General features: G+C 44.7%; 2 protein-coding genes across 3 annotated transcripts in view; both read left to right on the forward strand.

Moving 5' to 3' along the window:
* Window positions 1–4,450, forward strand: part of MAP3K5 (mitogen-activated protein kinase kinase kinase 5) — a 175,895-nt gene extending 171,445 nt beyond the window's left edge. For both annotated transcript variants that reach the window (XM_053664821.1, XM_053664820.1), the window contains 3 exons: window positions 666–775; window positions 2,252–2,328; window positions 3,203–4,450. In XM_053664821.1, coding sequence (XP_053520796.1) covers window positions 666–775; window positions 2,252–2,328; window positions 3,203–3,275 — 260 coding nt within the window. In that variant the 3' untranslated portion in view covers window positions 3,276–4,450. The remainder of the gene's footprint in view (window positions 1–665; window positions 776–2,251; window positions 2,329–3,202) is intronic.
* A 4,966-nt stretch (window positions 4,451–9,416) lies between these two features.
* Window positions 9,417–24,982, forward strand: part of MAP7 (microtubule associated protein 7) — a 164,639-nt gene continuing 149,073 nt past the window's right edge. Inside the window, exon 1 of the mRNA XM_053664823.1 lies at window positions 9,417–9,497. Within this exon, the coding sequence (XP_053520798.1) occupies window positions 9,431–9,497 (67 nt within the window). The 5' untranslated portion in view covers window positions 9,417–9,430. The remainder of the gene's footprint in view (window positions 9,498–24,982) is intronic.

Genomic DNA, 24,982 nt, shown 5'->3' on the forward strand with positions numbered 1-24,982 from the left:
TCTTTTTTCTTTGTTTTTTCCTTTTCAGGTTTTTCCTCTTTTTGTATATATATTTCTTTTTTATCTTTTAAAATATCCAACTTTTAATGTAGCAAACCATTATTTTTATAAGGGTAGTAAAAATAAGATGCTTCATAGTCATCTTTTCCTAAGATTAAATATTATTGAGGTAAATAGGGATCTCCACTTTTATGTCTTTATTTCTTTGTAAAGATTTCACAAATGAGATTACTGGAATAAAATTATACTGTTTGTCATTTTTGCATTTGTATTGTGTGTATTCTAGTTTTTTTCATATTATGGCAAATAGTAGAAAAAGATTATTACAATTATCTGGTTCTCTGCTAATTACACTGGTCTTTGTTGTATGAAAAACACAGTACAATTTTACTACACCAAGTTTATTCTAAGAAACTATAAAATTAAAATGAAAGGAAAAGGTAAAGTATCATTACATTACTGCTTCTGACTCTCCATTTACTAGCAGATTAAGCAGTGTTTAAGCATTTTATTTATAGTTCATACTGCCCATCTTAATTGTTTCTATTAATTTTTGGAGCAAAATCTGTTAAAGTATTAATAAATGTCTGTTGACTGGGGGGTCTCAGAGGACCTCTCATAGGTGAAGCTAAGAACTGCCTCCCCTCCCCCCATTTCTCTTCTAGCTGTTCCTGGGTTGCCTGAGCATCACTCATCTTCTGGCACAAGTACCAAAGACTCTGAACTTACCGACTGGCTCAGAGACAGTGGAGCTGATGAAGACACTGTCAGTCAGGTAAAGAAAACAGCCGGGGCACGCATTCTTTCACCTCCTGGTGGTGAGTGCCCACTTTCACGGACTAGGTAGACAGACGATCATCAGATAATTTCCCAGGTAAAAGTTTATGCCCTTCCAAATTCTGTGAAGGCAAGTTCCTCAGGTGTTACGAGACAGAGGGAGGAACAGGTTAAGGAGGGTCCTTGGAGGAGGTGGTGGATGAGCTGAAGCCTCGAGGAATGTGCAGGAATAAACTAGGCCACCTGAAGGTCTCTTCTGGGCGGGCTGACAAGAAGGGGAAACCTTTCCAGCATCGCGGGGCAGATGGTGCAAAGACAGCCATCTTCGTGGCTCAGGACCGCTGGGCGTTTTTATGTTTTCAAATTGAAAATAAGAGTGGAAGAAGCAAGACAGCACTAAACACAAATGGTTTTCTGTTTCTGATTCTTTAAAAGTTTGTTTATTTTTTAATTCTCTTGTGAGATTGTTAGACTCCACTGGCTCTTTACAATAGGTCCAGTTAGTGAACTTACAGCAGGAACACTTTGTATACAAACCATACTGTGTCTATAATACCCTAATTTCTCTCTGTGCCTTACAGACTTTTGTAATCAGCAAGCATAGCATGTGTTTAGTTTAAGATTACACATATGTGCACTCATGTACACACAGTTGGAGGTTACTTTTTGGTACAGAGAGGTCTTCAATATAGCATTACACAGATTTCAGTTTTATATTCAAATTTTAAAAATAACTTTGTAAATATAAAATTTTAAATTTGTTTTACATTTAAAATTTACAAATAAGAATAAAGATGTCTTTTCTTTTGACTTGATAATTTATTAGACCACTGTTATGTAGGGTCTCCTTAGAAATCTGTCTGAAACAAGTTACTGCTACTACATTTAAATAGTCTTGCCTATGGAACATAATGCATGTGATCAGATTCTCCAAAATATCTCTCGAACTGAGACTCAAATCACAATTAAGGAGTAACTGATAATCCTTTAATCATTGCCCCTTTTTTGGAATTAAAATTAAGAGCTTCAGTTTAAATTCAGGACTCTGATTTTCTAATAATTACTTGAAAGTACTTCTTATGAGGCATGGAAAATAAGTTCAGAAATTAAGTGTAAGTAGTGCCTTTCAGGAACACTTCTTACCTGCTTGAGAAGCCCGAGAGCACCAAACCTCCTGAAGACAAACATCATCTTATGTGCAGCTGATGCGGCTGTGAGCAAGTCCTGTCTGCTCACTAGGGGACCATTTAGACACTGTGTTGCTCAGACTCCCTATGCATTTGAAAGTCGTGGGTGTATCTCTTAGTAATTATTTTTAATAGGGGGAACTTCCCCCTAGTAAATAGAGAAGATTATGTTTTTAATAGGTTTAGATTCATTTGTAATTATCGTCAGTGTTTACATTGTGGATGGAGCTTGCTGTTAAAGGTATATAAAACTTCTAACTTTCATGCATCTTTTACTTTCTCCACAGTTTTTGGCTGAGGATTACTCACTAGTGGATGTTCTCTACTATGTTACACGCGATGACTTGAAATGCCTGAGGCTAAGGTACCACTTTTGTTTCTGTTCAGTTGTCACGAAGGCAGGAGCACTGGGCCGAGATCCAGCAGTCCGGGCTCCTTGGCTGGGTGGCTCAGTGCACTGAGGCCGGCCCGCGGCCTGGACAGGGCACATGCCTGGGTTGCAGGCCAGGTCCCCAGCTGGGGTCTGCGAGAGGCTACCAATGGATGTTTCTCCTGCATACTGGTGTTTCTCTCCCACTCTCCCTCCCCTCTCTCTAAAAATAAATATCTTTAAAAAAACAAAAACAAAACAGAAGTCTGGGTTTCTGCCTGGCTCCCTGAGCAGCCCTAACCGGCTGAGCAGTCCCGACCCCTCTCGTTCTCGGCTGCTCTAAGTAAACTGAGTTGGTTGGAGCAGACTGTTACTGAGAACTCTAATAACCAATATTCCCAATTAGTAAATGCAGATCAACTGGAATAATATTTTTGACATTATATCAGACCAAGACCATGAAGTTATTCTAAAACTGCCTTAAACAAATGTCCTAACTTCAAACAAATTGTGCTGTACTTGGAATTAGGTTGGGGTACTAATTTGTCATCAGAATACCTGATATAACATGATACAGTTTCCTATAATAATCTTTTTTCCATCAGGCCAAGCATAACTTGGCTTTTTCACACCGGCTTCTATAAAGACATTTCAGAAGTGCTGAACATCTTTTTTTGCTTTGGGACCTGGTAGATTGTGGGAGTGGCAAGGCAAGGCAGGAGGGGTGAGGAGGTGTGCACAAAAAGAACACAGAATGACTAAGACGACTTCGGCGTCCTCACATTCTGATCCCAGCAATCATTTTCTGTTTCAAGGGCAGTGCTTCAAATGCAGTGTTCCCTTCACCGTGTTCTTGTGTCTTCAACAGGGGAGGGATGCTCTGCACACTGTGGAAGGCCATCACGGACTTTCGAGACAGACAGACAGACAAACAGACTTGACCATCGCTCAGTTTGTTTCCAGCCTTCCCTGGGGATTCTAACAGCTAACCCGGAACTGGTCTTAAGGGAAGAAGAATCCAAAGGAGAGGAGAAAGAAACTGCACTTTAAATCCAGTATTTGTTTACTTGTGTTAAAAAAAATAGACAAAGTACACTGAAACTTCTAGATGCTTCTATTTCTATAATTCATAAGGACTCCTTGTAAAGACTCTCAAAATAATCCCAAATACTAGGATATTTAGGATTATTTTACTCTAAACATTTTAATGGAAATATTTTGCACTCAGCAGCTACTGCGCTTCAGCCAAACGTTTGTTTCACACGAACCAGATGTAACATTTCACGTGATCACACGTCACTGGGACAAAACCAAAATGTGACCCCAGCATTTCAGGCCTTTGTGTGTGTGTGATGCGCCCTGACGATCTGAGTAGAAATGCATAGTTTCGATTATTGTATAGTTTGTCTTTTAAATATGCAAAATCTGAGAGCAATGGTTCTTACTTACCTGTGTTAATTGTAATATTAACTATATTTTGTAACTTAAGTTTCTGGCCTAAAGTGCATTGGTCTGAGTCCTTTTCGTTACTACTGAACTGTACCAGTTGCACATGCCTGAGTCATAGTAAAGTCAGCTTGTTCTAAAGCTATCCATTGTGTCGCACTTGCTCCAAAAAGGACAAAGGACTCAACCTGCAGCTTTGATAAATTCTAAAGAATTCTCATTTTGTTTTGACAAACTAGCTAGATTACTGTGTCAAAGTTCTAGTTGTTTATTCAGCTATAATGTTAAAAAGAATCTGTCTTCTATCCAAGTAATAGAAGAACAACTGATACCCAAGTCCTTCCCCAGGGCAACCGAGTGGTAAGAAAGAGGGCAAAGGAAAAAGAAAAGAAAGCGCATTGTCCTCAGGGCCCTGAGTGACCTTGGGTGAGGGCTGTGCATCTCCAAGGACTGGCAAGAACAGCCCCCCCCCGCCCCTGAGACACTGCATTTCCTGTCACCTCAGTTGTACTTCTCATGTTAAGGGAAACATTTGAAGCTGAATATTATATTTTATAAGCCTGCCCACATTGATAGGATAAAGTCTGCAGTTCCTAGATGGATCAGTGAGATACGGTTTGTTGAATATAGATACTTTATTATGCAAGATAACAAGAATAGACCCATTCACGCCCTCCATGTGTAACCGTGCTTGATGAAACAGGAACCATCTTTATCTTCCCGGGCACATTATGTTATATGGCATTAGATTATCCAGAAAGGTCTCACTAGTACTTTGCCATTTGGTATTTGCAACAACATAGCTGCATCTGTTTGTTTTGTTTTGACTTCCCAATCCTGAGGGGAAATTTCAAAGGGGGCAAAGTGTAAATTAAATGACATGTCATTTCACTTATACCAAAATATGAGGTCACTTCTTTGTTAAGCCACAGTTCATTTCCCAAGTATTTACAGTTAAGTGCTTGTTTTAGACTATGTCTGATGAACTCTTTAATGATAGTCTTTCAGGAGGATCCTCACCCTGTACTGTCCCTGTGATCAAGTGTCCCTGTGTTCCTGCATTGTTCATAACACTTCCCAGGCAGCATTTTGGGTCCGAGTCACAAAAGAAGGCAGTTCCATTATGGCCCGAGTTTCATGAAAGGCTTCACTTGAAAGGCATTGGCATGAATCTGGGCCGATGATTTTATACCCTGCTTCATGTTAAAATGACCTGGATGCTTTTGAAAATACTGATGCCACCACCTCAGAGAAACTGTCTTTATTGGTCTGGGGTGGTGCCCAGAGACCCTTTGCGAAGCTCCACAGCCGAGATGACACTAGCCCACCTGCTTTTCCAGGTGGTATGGGGAGAGAGAAATGGAAAGCCCCTCTCCACAGGGGTGGTGGTAAGGTGGTTGGCTTCGTTGTCCATTTAGGTAGCAAGAGTCTAAACACGGAGGCCTGGAGCAAAACTGTCACCTTTGACCTTGGGCAGCTTAATTAACCTCTCCAAGTCTGTTTCCTCATCTGAAATGGGAAAAACAGCCTACTCAAGAGGTGCTTACTGCAATGCTTCGCAGGTAGTAAGCACTCGGCTCTTGCCTACTGTTATCACTTACCATTCATTCAAAAGTAGTTAAGTACTGGGCGCTGTGTATTAAGGTGCACTACTAACAAGACACAGTTCCTGGCCCCCAGGTTCACTGCCAGCAGTGGAATCCAGACAAAGCAGAAACAATACATGCAGTGAGCGCCATGGTTGACATCTTACTGCCAGCAGGGATGGAGAAAAGCTTCCCTGAGAAGAGAAGGCCCAGAGCTGAGCCTGGAAAGATGGCTGGTCACGGAACAGTTGTGCACATGGGTGGGTGGTGGCCACGTCTTGGAAGAGAAACAAAACCGGAATTTGCTGGGAAAAGAAGATCCAGTGTTTCTTTAAAACCACATCTTGATCTCTTTAAATCCTTATCATTGCATATTGTACTTCATTCATACCTGAACCATCACATAAAATGGTTCGGCGATGAGGAGTTGTGGACCTACTGTGTGTGCGGCACTGCAGCAGCAGAGCAGATGTCCGTGACACCCATGAAATCCAGAAGGCAGGCAACACTGCGTGTCATCCACTGTTTGAAAATAAATAATTGATGGTTCCAGGCTTTATAGACACCCTGTAGAGAAATAGAAGACAAAGTTCCTGCCACCGGTAATTTATACCAGATCGAAGAGACGAATTTATAATTGCGAATCATACCTAGTCTGTGTTAAAGGCTGGGTGAGGGCTACACCCAGAAGGCCCCAGAGAGGTTCAGGGGACAAGCTTGCTGGGAGCCTGGGCAGGTGGAACAGGCTCCGCCAAGGAGGGAGGCCTCCCCTGGGCCGTAGAGGGTGAGAACCGCTGAGCCCATCAGAACCAGGGAAGTCAGCGCACAGAACACCAGGAACACAGGCAGGAAGCAGGGATCTGCAAAGTGTTCTGGAGAATATAACCATTTTTATATTACGGTAACTCACAAATTTTGACACATTTTAACTCATATTTGGCTGGAAATATGAATTGGAAAGTGGGAAATGGAATAGAGCTCCCTGTGATTGGGAGGTGGCCAGGAGTATATTTAATTAAATAGAAACAGGGACTTAAGGTTTTTGAGCAAGGGATGTGTGTGTCAAGTAGTGGTGTGTGAGAAAATTAATCTGGTGAAATTGCTTTGGGTAAATGAGAGGGAACTGAAACTGCACAGAGCAGTTCAGATGGTGTTTTAGATATAAAGGAGCAGCCTTGGCTGGTGTGCTTCAGTGGATTGAGCACCAGCCTTCGAACCAGAGGGTCGCTGGTTTGATTCCCACTCAGGGCACACGCCTGGGTTGCAAGCCAAGTCAGATCCCCGGTAGGGGGTGTTCAAGAGGCAAGCACACATTAATGTTTCTCTCCCTCTCTCCTTCCCTTCCTCTCTCTAAAATTAAATAAAATATATATTTTTTAAGATATGAAAGAAGGTCTAGTAGGAGAGCAACAGGAATTGAGAGGATAAAATTAAAACAATTAATTGACAAGATTAATGATCCATGAGAACCATGATTTGGGCAATGATGATGGAAGGAAAGGTATTGAGTTTATGTGAGAGAAGATTTCAAAACTAGGCAAGTTCCAGGGGGAGCTGGTTTCGGACACAGTGAATTAATGGCAGGATGAATCAAGGACAGAAATGTGCAGAGACCATTGAGGACTCACTGGCAGAAGTCAGGCCTGAGGCCTACGCATTTTTTGGATCCAGGGGTCAACCTGGATGGAGATAATAGTAAATGAGAGTGGAAGATAAAAAGATTGTGGCCTAAAATTTGGGGAGGAAGAAGGCTTTGGGGATGGTTTTTGTTTGAGAAGGAGGAGAAATTTAAGTCAGTAAAGGAGAAAAAGGACTGATGACAGAGAAATTAGAAAAACAGGCCAAGAGGGTAATCAGAGGGGGGCATGTTACAGAAAATCTAGGAGAATGACAGATGAAAAACTAATAATACATGGTTTGATTTCAAGCCCTGGGAAGTATTTATAGGTAGGCAAGAGACTACAGCTGGTTGAACCAAGACAATAAGATAATATGGTACCAGAGTCCACACATTTATTACCTTCAGTGAACAAAGTAGACAAGACTTGGGAGGATAGGGAGTCGAGGGAAGAAACTTTTCAGGATCCAAGAGTCCTGGATGTGTTTGGTGGGGTGGAGTCCCTGAATGGAGAGGCATTTGAGGAGTAGGGAGAAGAAAGGATGAGGTTTCAGAGGAGGCAGGAGGGGAGCAGATGGCATTAGGAGGTCCCACTCCCCGCTCTGGAAAGAACCGTGATGAATGGGCAAGATTTCGAGATGGATGTCAGAGCGCAGGACAGATGGCTTCCGCGTTCTAAGTAAAGTACAACACAAAGTGCAACACAGTACAATGTGACAGTGCCTGACATTTAACAGATGTCATCCATTCCTGCATTTTCATGTCCGTGCTGTTACAGACACCACATTAAAATTTGGAACTCATAGTCTGTACATGCCCTAAGGGCAGGATATCGGTGTGTCTCTTACTGCACTTATTTCTTGGTGGCTGGCGACAGACTAAAACATAAGTTGGCAAAATAATGGGAGAAAGGGTAAGTGCACACCGAAAACAGAAACACGCACACACAAAAATAAACACCAGTGAGTCAATTTTTTGAGAGGGAAGTCAAAGATGGTACTCTTTGGTTTGCTTAAGTAGGTAGTCAGTCAGTCAGTCAATCACTTCCCTTTTCCAAGTCCTTGCAGAATTCACCTCTCTAAATTCAGCTGAGTCTTTCTGATGTTCACGGTAAAGTGTCTTAAACTCTGACAACTTAATGTAGCAAAAAATACCTTTGCTTGGGCCCAAGCTGAGGTTTAAAACTACCTCTCCCAATCTGGTGCTTTATTTTTATTGATTAGAAGTCTAGTAAGAGTGATTTGAATGTGATCAGTTTGCCTAAAACACTGTGGAAATGGCACTAAGGGAAAAATCCCTAAAATAGCAAAGTGTTTCTCAGTCAAAACTTCTACCTAGTCAGCCAGTGAACCAGAAACCAAAGAAAAACAGTCCACTCTTGAGCTCAGAATGGCAGGTATTTCATGAAAGGATGGTATGAATAGTCACCCCAAATCCAACACTTCTCAGACACTATTGGGCACTCAGCAGATTCTGCGGGAGTCCTTGAGAGGGTTTGAAACTGCCGGGAGCTTGCAGCTGATGTTCAGCCAACCCAGCCCAAGGGAGTGACTGCATTTCTCTTGTTTCTTATGTTTCCATTTATGCAAGGCTAAATTTTTTTTTTCCCTCAGCATTTTGTTGCTGATCCTTTACTTGTCTGTTGGAGCAGAAATGGGTATCTCTTCAGCTTCCTTTCTGTAGAGAGAGATAGAGAAAGGGGAGGAAGGGAGAAAGTGGGAGGGAGGGAAAGAAATTGCCTATTGCCTCCCCCCCATCTTCCTGAATAAGCTGGAAGTCACAACGTAGTCACTAATAGGGAACCCCGAGAATAAGAAAAGCCATATCATTCGGCACAAGTTTTACTCGTGTGCCCTGAGGCTCATCAGTTACAGGAGCCCGGTGAAAAGATTTGTCATCAGAAATGGCGCGTTAAAACGCAGATAGAGACCGGATACCAGCTTGGAATCTCGCCTGCGTACTTCGGCTTTACACGTGGCATCATACCCTTTTTGCACTGTCACCTTGAACTTCAAAACTGACCTGGCTGCTTCAGAGTTCACAGGGATCAGAGCGTCCCAATGTCCTTGTCCCACCTGGGCTGATTTTCTTCCCTCCCCAGTCCCAGGCCCTGGAGCCACCAAGCGTCGCTGACCCTATTCAGACCTCCAGGAGTGGACAGCGGTCTGCGGCGTGGCCCAGAAGCTTCTCCGTGCCCAAAACCCTGCTCCGCCCGAAGCTCTCGCAGCTAGACCCAGCGGCGTCCGTCAGAGCGGCTGCCAGGCCGCACCTGTCCGCTAGAGGGCGCGCCAGGACCCAGGCCTTCCCGGCTCCCCGGCGCTCTCACCCTCCTCCCTCCAGGGACCGCGCTCACCTGTCTGCGCAGAGGGCCCCGGAGGCTGGGGCCGGCGGGAGCGAAGCCGAGGAAGAGGGCGGAGCGGCTCTCCGGACGCGTCATCGGAGCACCATGGCGGAGCTAGGAGCTGGCGGCGGCAGCCACAGGGGCGGCGATGGCGCTGTGCTGAGCGAAAAAGGTGACTTCGCGGCGGGGGCAAGGCAGAGGTCCCGCGGGCGCGGGCGGGGGGCGGCAAACCGGGCTGGTGGGCTTGCGCCGGGCGCCCGCTCTGCCCTGCCCGGCCCGCGCGGCCGCAGCCCGCGACGGCGGGCGCCGGGCTCCGCGCACCGGGCTCGGAGCGCGCAGTCCCTGCGCTCTCCGCCTGCGCTCGGCCCGGCGGTGCCGGAGCCGCGGTCCGGGTTCCGACCGTCCCTTCGCGCTCCACCTCCACTTTTCCACAACAGGTGGAAACGCGCCAGGGAGCGCGGGAGCGGGGAGGAAACGGAGAAACTCCGGCCGCTTCCCTCCCACCTGCCTAGTTGACGGGGAAATCGTATCCCCCAAACCAAACAACCAGCCGGAAAGTTCTTGGCCGGGTGCGACTGGTAGGATTCTCCATTTCTGGACACCACCTCCCGCCCTCTGAGCTCATCAGGGTTTTTGCGTTGAGGTCGCTTGTGGCGCAGATGAGCGCGGGGGTCGCGCCGTGATCGGTGCCCGCCCCCAGGCCTGGTTGGGACCCATTTCCGAGGAAGACTGTGGCCAGACGTGCCCGGAGATTCCTTGACTTGAAGGGTCCTCTGGGTTCATGTTTTAAGTCCCTGCAGCAAACCAAGGTAGGAACGGGTGGCTTGGCTCATGGTTCTGTGTTGATGACCCCCTCGACCCCACTCACCCACCACAGCCACACTCAGGGACCGGCGCTCAAGTCCCCGGGGAGTGAAGAGTCTCCCCCGCATTCCACATCTTATACGTGGACGATTGTTTCCGTTCGTGATAGGTTTTTCTCGAGAAAGTGCCTTGCAAATCGGCCCCTCTCTCCTAGTCCCCTTTTCTTTTATTCCGTTCTTGCCTGGTAAGCTCTAGTACCTTCTCACTCGTGGGATAGGGGCAAGGAGGCAGGTTCCTATTTTTAAAAGAAATTCAAATTGCAGGCTTCCCAATGGCAATGCATTTTCTGTTTACGTACACACACAATCGGAAACAGTTGTTTCTTAGATGTAAGACTCACCTCCCCATCCTCTCCCGAAAGAGGTACTGATTTAGATGGTATGCTTATTTTAACGTGAAAGGTCCAGAAAAGCCATGACAGTATTTGCAAATTATGTATCTGCTCTGCTAGGAAGAGTTGGGGACTTACAGTCTGAGGACTTAATCCCTCCAGCCAAATTACCGAGGTTAAATCTGACAAAGTGTCTTGAACTTGTTTGCTTTGAAGTCACGCTACTTTCTGTAGAGTGGTTTATTTTGTCTTCTCGTGTTTGAAAGATTGGTCGACCATTATTTTGGTTTGGGGTGGGGAATGGTGGCTAAGTGGAAATACCTTTGTAATTGCGTTCGAGAACTTGACGAGCTGGGTGCCCCGGGTTAGGCTCACCCAAGTGAGGGCAACAGGAGGGCAGCTTCTTGTTGTGAGTAGAGATGATGTCATGCCTGCCAGACCTGTGTGGCTCAGGTGGTTGGAGCGGCCTCCCATAAACCGGAAGGTCGCGGTTCAATTCCTGGTAAGGGCACCTGCCCAGGTTGTGGGTTTGGTCCCGGGTCGGGTATGAATGAGAGGCGACCCATCGATGTTTCTCTGGCATATCAATGTTTCTCTCCCCCTCCCTCCCTCCTTTCCGCTCTCTCTAAAAAGCAGTGAAAAAAAAATGTCTTCAGGTAAAGAGTAAAAATTAAATAATTGATTCCATGCCTAATCCCCACAGAGTAACTGCTTCTGAAACAAAATTGGTCAAGTTTGTTAATACACACCACTTTGTTCTCAAACAAACAACATCAGCAACAACAAACACTTTTTAGAATCTGCCCACGAACAACTTATTGCTGTAAGTGAACTACAAACTAGCCTCTTCAGTGCCTGGGTGTGTTAACTGAGGTTCCTAGCAGTTAACATAAATATCAACCTCATGGCTGTCAGTGAAATATTTTCTTTTATAAAGATAGGAATTTAATTGGCTGCCATCTCCTTCAGAGAAAACAGGTGTTTCACATCTTTCCCTGGACACTTTGATTTCCAAGGGACAGATTTTATATATGGTCTTTTGAATAATTGTATTTTATAATGTAACTCAGCTTATTTCCAGCCCCCATTTTTTTGATCCCTTGGTTACTATTAGTGTTTTTAGAGGTCAGAAGCACCTGTGTGAGCAGATATGCCAAAGAAAGAACAAAGGTGAAAAAATATTTTTAAAACTCTGGGTAGCAGTATTTTGAGCAAACAAGTGCAGATTGTCTAAATTTTAACAACTCAAGTTTTCCATATATTTAAAACATGTGACTTATACCTTAACATAAGACTTCAATGTAGTACATTATTCCTATGGATATATGTCATATATACACATCCAAATGCTGCAAGTGTGGGGTTTTAGATTTTGTTTTTGAATAATCACAAGTTTGCATAGAGGTGGGGTTTTGCGGGAATCAGGGAGAGGGGACCTCTGAATTTTATTACAATCAAGAGAAGAAAATTGCCACGTCAAATGGCAACATTTGTTGAGGGATCTATTTTTCTTCCCTTTTTAAATCTGAGTATTATGCAGTAGAGTCCATTCTTCAATTTCTTAGTTTTTGTGACCCTGTGCAAAGACTGTAGTTTAATTTTAAAGCAATTTATATTAGAATCTCGGGTAATTATCAAATGACACCTGTAATGTGTTCATAATTACATACATATGTATGTGTGTGTGTATCGAAGGTGGGTTGAAAATTAGAGGTATGCTGCCTATAAAATCGGATTTGTTGAGAATATTGAAAGGCATTACATATATTGAACATTTTAAAAACCATATTTCTGTCAGTATATATTTATCTTCTACCCAAAGGTAGTAAACTAATATGGCTTGTGGTGAAATATTTTTTCTCAAGGATGAACAGTTCTCTCAAATATATTTTTCAATAGCCAAAGCTAAGCAAGAACTGAAAAAAGAGAGAGTTGGAAACCAGTTTCATTTTCGCCACTAGAGGACGTCCTTTTCAGGTTATTGTTTTGAGTAGTCCCATTGACGGGTATTCACAGAACTGCCCCTGCCCAAGCCTCGTATATTTAACTTTATGCTCATGCCCAAAACCTGTGGAAAGTGAGTGTGCATAGCTAATTTCCCAGTTCAATAGCTTATTTGTATAAAGCCTACTGAATTAAGACTAAATTTAAATCTGCTTTTGACTAATTTGAGAGACTACCTATTCATGCACAGGAATAGTCAATACCTGTAATCGTGCATTTTGTTGATATGCCTTTGAGGGAAATGACTTAGTCCTGGGTTTGGGCTTTATCTCTCTTTAGCAAGCTGTGTGATAGAAAACCATGGGCTCTCTTTATGATTTTGGTCATGACCTTTCACTGAATTTTTCCAAATTAAAAAAAAAAGTGATCTTTAAGGTCTCACCTAGCTTTAAGGGTCCACAAATATTTGCAAATAAAAATTGTTAAGAGGCTCAGACTACAACTTGGTGTTAAATATGTCCCTTTTGGAAGTCAGGTCCCAAACCTGGTAATGCTTCAGTGGGAAGCTTAGATAACTTTTCCCCACTGCTTTACAGCTAGCTCTTACCTTTAAATATTGCTAAGCAGGAAGGAAGTGTTATTAGATTACAGTTGTACTTAGAATCATGCATTTATTTGATATCATTAGGCGTCTGTGTGAAATACTAGTTTACTTTGACATGTTCTCTCAAAGTGAATTCTAACATCTTTGCCACATGGTGCATGAAAAATAATCATTTGAAAGGAGTTATTTTTTTAGAAAACTCGTCTCACTACATTGATGTAAGAATTGGAAATACCGAAGCTTTTGAATAATTTAACCAAGAATCACACACTGTATGTTTAGCGTTGTGGTGGCTGCAAGCTTGACTGAGACACAATCCTTGGATTTAGCAAGAAAAGCAAAACTCACAAACAAATGATTGCAGGTCATGAGGAGTTCATTGAAGAAAGAATTACTTCTAGCTGCAGTCATTCATTAGGGAGGACATACTGGGTATAATAATAATTAATTTCATTAAAAAATGGATAAATGCTATGTAAAGTTGAATGGAGGAAAGAGAGAGAAATGAAGGTGCTGATGTGAGAAAGATCACAATTCCAGTTACATTGACTCAGCTGAGGCCCAACGCGAAAGTTCTTGATGACCCATTAGGAAGGAAGGGACATGGAGGCCAAATTGGAGTGGTTGGCGGTCAAGCTAAGAAGTTCGCACATGATTCTGTGCGCAGCGAGGTCCTATTGGAGATTCTTAAGAATCATGTATCTTGATTAAGACATGACTAATTAGGTAATTCTGTTCCCATGAATCTTGAGAGCTTGACTGTAAGGTCTATCGGAAGAGGTCAGTTGTACCTTCAGTGAAAATGCATAGTCCCTCCATCTAGGAAGGTCATTCTCTTCCACTGATTTCCTGCTGCTTTGAGAAGAGTAGTATGGGGGTGGTGAGACCCCATGAGGGACATCTTTGTAGCCAGACAGATCAGCCATAAATCTCTGTAGAGGAAGGACGTGATGGATATTCTACCCAGGAGGTCCTCATTTTGAAGCGACAGGGTAGACTAGAGGGTGGATTATGAGAAAGAGGAGGTGAGCAACATACAGACCAAGTTTGAGGTTCCTGCAGAAATCTAGGCAGCCACTGGGCCTGCTCTACCGCACGGCCATGGAAATGGGACGGGAACTGTTAATCCAAGATGCTACAGAGGCATGCATCAAAGGATGCAGGTTAAAAGGCAACATGCACGGTTATCCTCCTGATTTGAGTTTTGCTCATTGGTTGAAGGGTGGCATGGAAATAGTCAGGTATTCATGAGGAGGACCTGATTTTGGTGCGAGACATAGAAAAATTTCTGCTTTAAACATGGAAATTTGAAGTACAAGAGAGACACGTAGGAAGAAGTGTCCAATGGGCATGAAGGAGAAGAGTAAAGTTCAGGACTCTGGTGTTCATTACATAAGGTAATCGTGATTGAAGCTGTGAGCTCGAGGAGAACTTATAAATAAAAACTGCAAAGAGGTGAGACAACTTTTAAAGTGTAGGATGAGCAAAAGCCAGCCAAGAAGGTGGGCAGAGAGGCCGGAAAGATAGGAAGGGCGTAACTGAACTAATGCCAAACCTGCCACAGGGGAGGGGCAAAAAGGTGGAGGATTCAAGGAGTGAAGAGCAGGAGGGAAAAGCCCTCCTGCCGGTCATCAGTATGGTGACCAGGTAGTCACTGACCACCTCCAGAAGAGGAATTTCAGTTGTTGGGTCAAGAGTGGGGCATGGGCCAGATTTTAAGTGATCAGTAGATGAGCTGTTGGAAAGTAAAAATAAAAGACGCCCCCTAAAGTTTACTGGGTGAAACGGAAAAATTTCACATCCTTGAATAGGCAGGAGGATTTTTTTCTTTGTAGAATTTACTTATTAATTTGCAAGAAGTTCACTGGTGTTCCAGGTACACAGGTCATTGGATTTTGTCGAATGTGTAGTCAGGTAACCACCACTCTAATCTTGGCCCAGAAGAGTCTCTCACCCTGCAAAGGTCCCTCATGCTGCCACGTTGGACCTGCTCTCCTCCTACCCCTGGCCACTGCTGATCTGTTCACCAACCTTTTGGTTTTGCCTTTTCCAGAATGTCATAAAAATGTAATCAGCCCTGGCTGATGTGGCTGAGGGTTGGAGCATTGTCCCGTAGACTGAAAGTTTGCAGGTTCGATCCCTGGTCAGATCAGGCGCATATAAGAAGGCGGCCGATTGATGTTTCTCTGTCACATCACTGTCTCTCTTTCCCTCTCTGTCTGTTTCTCTCCATCTCACCCCCTCCACTCTCTCTAAAAGCAATGAAAAAATGTCCTTGGGTGAGGATTAAAACAAATGAAACCATACTCTGTGTAACGTTTTGAGTCTGAATTTTTTCATTTAGCATAATGCATTTGAGATTCAAAGGTGCTATATCCACAGATGTTTACTGAAGAGTAGTTTGCCGTTGTACCGGAGGAGCACCACAGCTGGTTAACTCATCCACAAGTTGAGAAACATTGAATTATTTCCCGGATTTGGTGATTATGACGAATGCTGCTATAAATATTTACGTAGAGGTTTTTCTCACTTACCTAAGGAAATACCTAGGAGTAGCATTTCTGGCTCATGTAAGTGTATGTCTTAAAGTAATGACCAAACTGTTTTCAGGCTGTACAGTTTTGCATTTCTGCATTTCTGCAAGCAGTGGATGTGAGTGCCACTTACTCTGCATTCTTGCCAACATTTGATGTTAGGGTTTTCGTTTTATTTTTATTTTATTATTATTATTATTATTATTTGCCATTTCACCAGGTTCTCTGAGTAAAGTAAATACAAACACATCAAAGTGAAAGAGTGGCCTTCTGGATGCTGAAGGGTGATGCTCCCTTGAGTCAGGAAAACCTGTGAAGTAGAGTTCCATCAGAGCACAGGCGGAATGTGGAGTTTTGATTTGGCTCTAAGATCATCAGCTTCTTTATTCTTTTCCCTAGCATTTCTTCTTTCCTGTGGAGTCTGCATTCTGAAGTTGTCAGGAGCAGAAGTGCCACTGTACGGCACATCAGGGGCAGTCCAAGTTCTCCTCCCTCCTTGCAGTCCGTCGTCTAACCTTGAGATAATGGCTTTCCAGAGTTTGCAACTAACACTTTTTTTTTCAGTTGCAAAGCTGGAACTATTGGTCAGATAGCTTGTTTTGTGGTCCTGAACATTAACCCTTTGTTGGCAGAATTTATATTGTCAAACTGAACGCACAACACCAGTTCTCAGTTTCTGAAGTGCCTAGCAAGTGCTTCTCGTGCAAGCCTCGCTTACTCTCACTGGGCATTTAATCACTGAGCATGGTCCGAGGTTCTATGTGATAAATGTATATGGGATTTAGGCTTATTGTTTTCTCGAAAATCCAGTTTTAAATGTTGTCTAGCTCGTCAGCCAGTTGGTGCCTTTGCCTCTTTAATGTCTCAGCTCTTGCAGTGCTCTGAATTACAGCTATTCACAAACTTAAATGGCATTGGACAGCTTTTCTCTGCTGATTAAATACTATTCTCTTTAGTATTTTTTAAATTTGAGAAATAGCCAGTTAAGAAAGAATATATTAAAGTTTTTTATTAGATTCCACTTTAAATCTTGATTTAAAGAGTAATATGTTTCTCAGAGCAAGAACTCTTTGCCTTCAACACTTTCTCATCCTTGAAGCTCCTACAGAAATAGTTGTGAAAGAATTGTGAGAAAATGTCAGCAACTGACACACTTGGCCAAGTAACCCAGATAAATATAGGGATGCAAAACTGGGCGGAAAGGAAGCTGAGAAAATGCATCTGGTACATGGGAACTGGTCTTTGCAAGTGTTATTAGTAAAATTGTGTATATTTAACTTTAGTGTGTTAAGATTTAGGGCACGTTAAAATTTCTTCGGCGACTTTCCTTTTTGATGCTATGAAAACCTCCTTTTTGGAGTTGGCTTTCTGGTAAAGAGAACCATCCTTTACTGTAGCATAATTTCCCACGTGTAAAATTTGTATCCCTGGCACTGTGTTGGAAGTAGAAAAGTTTCTATGCTAGGACAAGGTGAAATTCTAAGAAGAACCCCTACTTTTATGGCTCTCGCTCCCTAACACGAAGGCCGTCCAGATGACAGGAACAACAGTTGACTACTTCTCAGGATTTTTATCCAGGCTCCTGCTTCCTGGAAGCTCCTGACCTGACTCTGGTATGGCAGACACTCCAAACAGGCCCCGGCTGCCCGCTTCCTGCATTCCAGCGGGACTGGTTTCTATTCATGGTAGATGCTCAGAATTAACCACAGCCGGTGGGTTCATTTAAATATAGCTCCCTCCTTGGGCATAAGGTGAAGTTGTTGAAATGATTATTGCGCTCCTGTGACAGAGTGTCATTGGTCCTCAGTTTTGCCAGTGGGTTAAAAACCACCTGGGGAATTTTTAAATGTCTGGATGCCCAAGCTGCTCTCTGGATAATTATCTGAGGGTCTCCGGGGGAGGGGGGGGGTAGGAGCCAGGTGGCTGTAGTTTTTCACACTCCCCAGGTGGTTCCATTTTGCCATCCAGGCTGAGAACTGCTGGGTTAGATCCATTTCCTATTTAGTGCTCTTCCACTTGACGTTCTCAGTAGGTCTAATTGGAGGTGTCAGGTGTACCTCACTCATGGAAACCACTTGGACAGTTGTAACAGCTGCTGCCCTCGATCCAGTGTGTTTATGGAGTCTTTATCTTATTTTATTCCCAATAATTTTTGAATGAAATATAGCTGTGAATATGCATATGCATATACTCAAACAGCCACATACACGTGCGCATGTATTCAGGTACGTACTTACACGTTTTGTGTAGGACCGTGTGCAGTTAGACAAAGTGTTATGTCGTTGGCTTTCTTTCTTTCTGCTTGGCTTAGCTGCCTTCCTCTCCTTCCTTCCCTTCAAAACAAGGACAGGTCAACTTGGAGTAGATAAGTTTTGTAGAAAATTGTATTCTTTTCCCAGAGATTTTCATGGTGACCCGTGAGTTCTTATCGCCAGTTCCCCAGCTCTGTAGCCAGCGCTCGTTTCCTCAGCCTGTCTGTAAACGCTTGGCACAAGAATGACCTTCTCCCTGATGTCCTCCCCTTCCGGCGCACTGCCGGATCTGGCACAGACACCCTGTGGGTTGATCTGTCCTCCACTTTTTTTTCTTCTCTTCATCAGAAAGCACCCTTCTGTGGCTCAGTCCGGTAACTTCTGCTCTTTTCAATTTGCGTTTTTGCTCAGCAGTATTGTTCACTTTTTTGGCTGTGAGTCTCACCTCCAATACCTATCTCTGGCTCTGCGTATCAGAACTTCTAGAGGCATTAATGAGTTGCATCTGTGAGTGCTTGTGAGGTCTGTGCTGCCGTCGGTTGTGATTTGAAGCTCTTTCTGGTAGAGCTCACCTTCGGCAGAATTGGTTCCCTGTTTTCTTTTCTCCCTGGAGCTGGTGTCTGCACAGCTGCAAAATCCAGGTCCAACACGAAAAGGGCAGTAAGGGGTGCTGAATGGGCCTGGTCCCGAGAAAGAATATCTTTGATTCTTTTTCCCCTCAAGATTATACTGAAACTAAGCTTGTGTGAAGCCATATGATGTGGGCTGAAAGTGACTGCCCCGTTATTTGGGGTCAGTGCTCCACCAGGACTTTGTCCTAGGGCCAGGGCTGCCGGGGCTCCTCCACTCACTGCCTGAGGGAATGGGGCAAGTCACTTGAGCACTGTCTTCCTCAGTCTGTCCCTTTTTAAAATAGGGACAGCCGTGACACCTTCACGGGCCCATTGTGAGGACTGAGCCAGCTGATCATGTGTGTAAGGTGCTCAGAGCAGGGTCTGACCCAGCGTAAGCATGGAGGGGTGTCATAATCGCTGTGGCCGTGGTTATCAAGGACCGGAACCACCTCACTGGGAAAATGTGGGCCTACCCTGGCGAATTTGTATTTATAATCATAAACTCTCCCTAATGAGAGAATCAGAATATAAGGCTGATTCTGACCTAATTGCACTGGGGAAATCGCACTGCCACGGCCTTGGCCTGGGCGCAGGCAGCCTCATCCCAGCACAGTGGCTGGTGCTGCTCACCTGTCAAAACGTGCCCACTGTTCCAGTAAAAGGTTGCAACACACTGGCCTGTGAGACGCTTAGATTGTGTTGTGATGGAGTCGGACACCCACGCCAGCCCATCTTGACTTGTTTTTCTTTGATTTCCGCGGTACTCAAGAGTGCTTTTTACTACTGTACCATAGTTCCAAATTTTCAGTTCCTTTCTAAAATATTACTGCTATAGAATGATTACACTTTAAGTTGTAACGGTGACCTTGTGCTCCTCTAAACCACAAAGATGGACGACGTCTCAGGCCTCCTGTGAGTTTAAACCTGTCACTGTCATTTCACTGAATATGTTTCTACACAAAGAAAGTACAGGAAGCATTTACCATTGCACGACTTTCATGAGAAGCAAGCAGTTTGGATTTCTTCAAACAGAATACAGAAATGGAAAAGAAAACGTCAGTAAGCATCTAATTTGTCAGTCACAAATTTCAGAAGAGACTTTCTCAAGACACAGGGGCTCGATTCCAAGGCCAGTGCTACATTTGCATGTGTGGTGTCTGCAAGAGGCTTTTCTCCATGAGAAAATCACATCTTGTTCATTTTTAATTTAGGTTTTTATCTTTTAAAAAACTTAATAACCTAGTAAACCCTAAAATATATCACTTTCTTGGATGAGCCCTGGGTTTTGGTGCTCTGAGTAATGCTCGCAGATTTTCTTTATGCACACAGCAGACACTGCGGTCATTGGTTAAACAGTATGCCCCAAGCCATCCTTGAACCATTAAAATCATATCACTCTTCAGTAAAAATTTATTATTGACGATAAGACAGAATTATTATATATTAATACACTCAACACTAGAATAAACCACCATTTTTCTTTGGCAACAGAGGCTTTGTACTCCCCCATCCCTGCAAAGACGCACTCACTGTGCGTGTAAGAAGGTCGTATTGTTACCGAACAAGAGGAGGTGGTCCGAGGGAGGGGCAATACAATATTTGGCCCATCTAGGGATGCCCAAAACTGCTATACCACAGGGGCCCCTCCCGAAAACCAAAATACTAAAATCTACTGGGCCCTTCTGTCCGCCGCCAATTGGAAACACATCTCTTAATGCCAGAGATTTGTGAAAAGGAAACAAAATGTTTATTTAATGCTATTTAGGCCTAATGCCACCACTAAAATATCAAAGTCCTTTAGGTTGTACGCCTACACCCACACAGCGCTCCCTTCCCCCGCTGTCCCAACTCCGGGTACCGTAAATCAGGAAAAGAGCACACGTCTGTATTGCAGGCCGCTGGCACCGTCAGCTGTGTCACTGTGCTGCAGGATCTCGAGTTAATCCAAAGTACTGTGGTACCCTCTCATGGTCCACTGGCAAGAGTCCTTTGTATCCAGTTCCAGTCAAAATCTCTGTTGCTTTTCAGGCCCCGCGGCCAAAGGGGGCACCCCAAAGCCGCGTGGGCCTCTTCTACCAAAGCTGCAGGGGTCCACACTCCGCCAAAACCACGTGGCTCCCTCTTTCACCCCACCAACAGGGGGTCCTCACTCTGCTGAAACCGCGTGGCTCTCTCCCAGGCCTTCTCACTCAGGAGCGCAGCCCTTCGTTACATCCTGAGTCCAAGCCCTCCTCACTCAGGAGAACAGCTCATAGATCCCATCTTGAGTCCCAGCTACTACCTTCTCCCTTCTGCCTCCTTCTTCCTGGCCCCAAACTTGGCCACAGCTATTTAACATATCTATGAAACCAGTTAAAGGTTATAGATATGTTAAATAACCATTCCTCCAGAGGTTAGCTCCAAAACTGTTGCTATGCAAAATAGCTCTCAATGGCCTGGCTCTATTCATTCCTTTCCCCTGAGGGGGGGGGGGGGGTGAGGACATCTTATATGTCTCTCCAATATTTCTATACACTTTGAATTCTGGACACTTTTCTAAATCTTTTTTGGGGGCCCCCCCTGGCTGCACCCTGTATCAATTCCCTCCTTTCAGATATACACCTTTATAATCATATAAAGGAAAATGGACGCAGATCTCATCTTCTTGTAACTGCTTCGAGCTGAAAATGGACGCTGTCCTACGTACTCCGGGGTCAGGGGTGCCCTGAAAGGGGGAGGGGTGCAGCACAGAGGGAGTCCTTCCTGTAAGGGGAAAGACCTTACAGGGTCCTGGTCAGTTGGCTGTCACCTGGACGTCGCAGGCTTGGTGTCCAAAGGCTGGCATTACTGGACCGTTGGCATTCTGGTCAGGTCATATTCTGGAGGTGACAGATTAGGCAAGAAATTGGAAGCACAATTAAATCATAACCATTAAATGACAAAGGCAGACACTTCAGTAAAGAATGGCTTATCTGGTGGAAGGTATACAAGGCATGTTACACCTATCTAAAAACTTTTGTGCTCCACTATACTTCACTCAGGCTGAGGGGAATACATTAAGATTTCCCTCCTTTCAGATATCTGGGCCCTTTCTGCCCAAGCCATCGAGACAGAAAAGGGAAAATCAGTTTCAAGTGAAGCCCACAGACTGCCCCAGCCCTTCACCAACCCAACTACTTAGTTCAGCCAAACCGTTGAGTCTCGGGGGGGCGATGACGAAGATGGGCTCCTTAAGTGAGGCCTATATTGCAACCAATCACTCATAGGCATAGGCAGGTCATAGGCATACACTCTATGAAAACAGAAGAACACACAGGTTAATTCACACAACAATCCCCAAACCAGTCTCTGCGTCTGTGAGACTGTCTTTTGGGAAGACATTCCATTGCAAGATCCTTTGCACCTGTAAATTGTACATCTTCGGTAATATCACAAACCTGGTTTCAACTTTCAAATGAAAACAAACTTTCAAGACAATTAGCTGCGCCATTCTGATGTCCAATACTGAGCATTGTGATTTTCCTTGAATTATAATTTTTCTCCTTAAGATCACCCTCACTGTTATTTACAGGGACTACTTTGGGTCCCGCTTTTGATTTTGACTGTTTGTTTGCATAAACACATCAAGAGCAGCCTGGATCACGTATGACCCCCTAAATCCACTTTGCTGGAACTCACACTGGGAACTCTTAGATTGACTTCTCACTCTGCCCCTCAGGGTGCAAAAACAGAGCCACACACCTGCCATCTGGCTTTGCCTGTACCAGTTGTTTCACTCAAGTCCTTGAGCCTCCATTGTGCCTACAGGTTCCTTTTTAGCCATCTTTCAGGAAAGCAACCTTCGTTCCTCCCCTGGAAATACTGGCACGAACCGCACAACCAACTAAAGTACCAGGCTTTTCTTGTGGGCTTTCGCTAGCTTCACAGGTCAATCCCAGTTCCTCTGAGCTTTCTGGTAACGACCAGAACACATACATGCCTCCTTCAGGCGTGACATTCCAGTCAAAGTCCTGGTTAACAAAACCACTATTAAAGACTGGTCTTATTGGTTTTATGCAAAGAAACCTTATGTCATCACTCATTCCTTTAAAATGCCAAATTTCTGGAGAGATCAGGTAGGGAGAAAAATACAAATCATAATGGAAAATCCTTTTCCTTGTTCACTTTCCTACAGAGTATGAAGTTTCAATCTTTCCTGGAATCCTCAATTTCCTTTTCAGAGCAGATACAGAGCAAAATCTGAAACACAGTGTTCCGAAACAATACAGGTAGAGACATTCTCTCGCACCAATGCATCCACTGGTGCCTCACAGAGACATGCTCCTTCAGGCCCGGTCTCTTGGCGGAGACATGCTGCTTTGCCTCAGGCTGAAACACTTATCAGCCCCAAATGACCCTTCCTGGGTCCCAGGTGGCAAAAGCATTCTCCCCAACCGGTTACAGGTGACCTTCACTAGGTCTTCATTATACAGAGTTTCTGATCAGAAATAGAACCACATGTGAGAAATTTGCTCTTCTCCCATGAAACCAGGAAAAAAGTAGTTGAGGTTTTCCTTACTCCAGGTTTAAAACTTTCATATCCTTTGTACATATTTCTACTCATCTAGATTTAACTATCACTCTCTTTTAATCTTGGTCCCTTTCCCACATTGGGAAGGACTACTAACTTAGTTAAACTCAGTATGTGGCAGCTAAAAGTCCATAGCACTACAGGTACCTTCTACTAAAAGTCCCTAGATTTACAGGGACATTTTGCACCTTTCTGAAGCTTAGACCTTGCAAATACCCTATAAATCAGATGGTCACTCTTGGACCTCAGTTCATGACCTTCAAAACCAGAGCCATTACTATCAGAACCAGTTACACAGAGAACCTGACTGCTGCAGTGCCCACACAGCAGCAGCATACAGACCATAAATCAGAAGAAAAGCCTTATCCAGTTCCAAGATGGCGGCGCCCATGCACGTGGGGTCATCCAACATGGCGACACCCATGCACTGGTGTCATCCAAGATGGCGATGCCCATGCACACTCCGTCCTCCAAGGTGGGGCACTCACGTGGCTCATCCATTTTACCCAAAATGGCAGCACCCCGACTCTGGTTCCTCCCACCTGGGAAGCTTCCAGGACTCCGGTTTTAGGAGCCTCGGAAGCCCTCAAGGCCCCTTCCACCAGCGGGCAAGGGGACACCACAAAGCCACTCTCTACCCAGTGGGGGTGGTGCACTGAGGCTGCAGTCACCAATGCAGGTGGAGAGCAGGCTCCACTGCTCTCCGTCCACCTGTGAAGGTGGGGGCTCTGCAGCTCCGTTTTCGGGAGCCAAAGTGGCTCCTGGCAACCGCTGCTGCAGTGGGTGAGCAGAGCTCACTTGCAGAGGCTGCGTATCCGTGGTGGAGACTTCTCCCACTTGCAGGGCAGGAGAAGCTATAGTGGGCCTCACCTCGCCAAAAAGCAGTGTCACCAGAGGAGTTCCCACTCTGGGGTCCCTCATTCCCTGGGTTCAGAGCATTAATGAGGTTTCTTTCCTCATCATCTCTCTCCTCCTGTGATCTACTATCAGGGAGGGGTTCTAAGACCCCTTTCTCCTTCTGGACCATTACATGCTTCTCTGTAGAACTACTCACACAGTTCCAACAAAGCAAACAAAGGCTCAGAGCAAAAAGAATACAGGTGGTGTAAAGACCAGGTATTTCCCCTGCTATCGCCCACAATTCCAGCTCCATTATTGCAAAAGAGCAGTCAGAAACCAAGTTTTTCAACCCCGAACACTTTCACGTCTCTGTTCCCTTCTCACTTCGTTTCCTTTTCACCTTTCCAGGCGTGATTAGGCGGCCGATGCCCTCAAGAGCGCAGAGAAATGCTCAGAGACTGGGAAAATTCCAAAGCCTCACTCTCTCGCACCTGAGGGGGGTCGGTCTGCCACGGACAATTTTCGTCCCATCTGGGTCGCCAAAAACTGTTACCGAACAAGAGGAGGAGGTCCGAGGGAGGGGCAATACAATATTTGGCCCACCTAGGGATGCCCAAAACTGCTATACCACAGGGGCCCCTCCCGAAAACCAAAATACTAAAATCTACTGGGCCCTTCTGTCCGCCGCCAATTGGAAACACATCTCTTAATGCCAGAGATTTGTGAAAAGGAAACAAAATGTTTATTTAATGCTACTCAGGCCTAATGCCACCACTAAAATATCAAAGTCCTTTAGGTTGTACACCTACACCCACACAGCGCTCCCCTTCCCACTGTCCCAACTCCGGGTACTGTAAATCAGGAAAAGAGCACACGTCTGTGTTGCAGGCCGCTGGCACCGTCAGCTGTGTCACTGTGCGCAGGATCTCGAGTTAATCCAAAGTACTGTGGTACCCTCTCATGGTCCACTGGCAAGAGTCCTTTGTATCCAGTTCCAGTCAAAATCTCTGTTGCTTTTCAGGCCCCGCGGCCAAAGGGGGCACCCCAAAGCCGCGTGGGCCTCTTCTACCAAAGCTGCAGGAGTCCGCACTCCACCAAAAGCATGTGGCTTTCTTCTTCACCTGG

Source organism: Artibeus jamaicensis, unplaced genomic scaffold (assembly GCF_021234435.1).
Source record: "Artibeus jamaicensis isolate MK-2021 breed Jamaican fruit bat unplaced genomic scaffold, CSHL_Jam_final contig_387, whole genome shotgun sequence".
In the NCBI taxonomy this organism is placed as follows: Eukaryota; Metazoa; Chordata; class Mammalia; order Chiroptera; family Phyllostomidae; genus Artibeus; species Artibeus jamaicensis.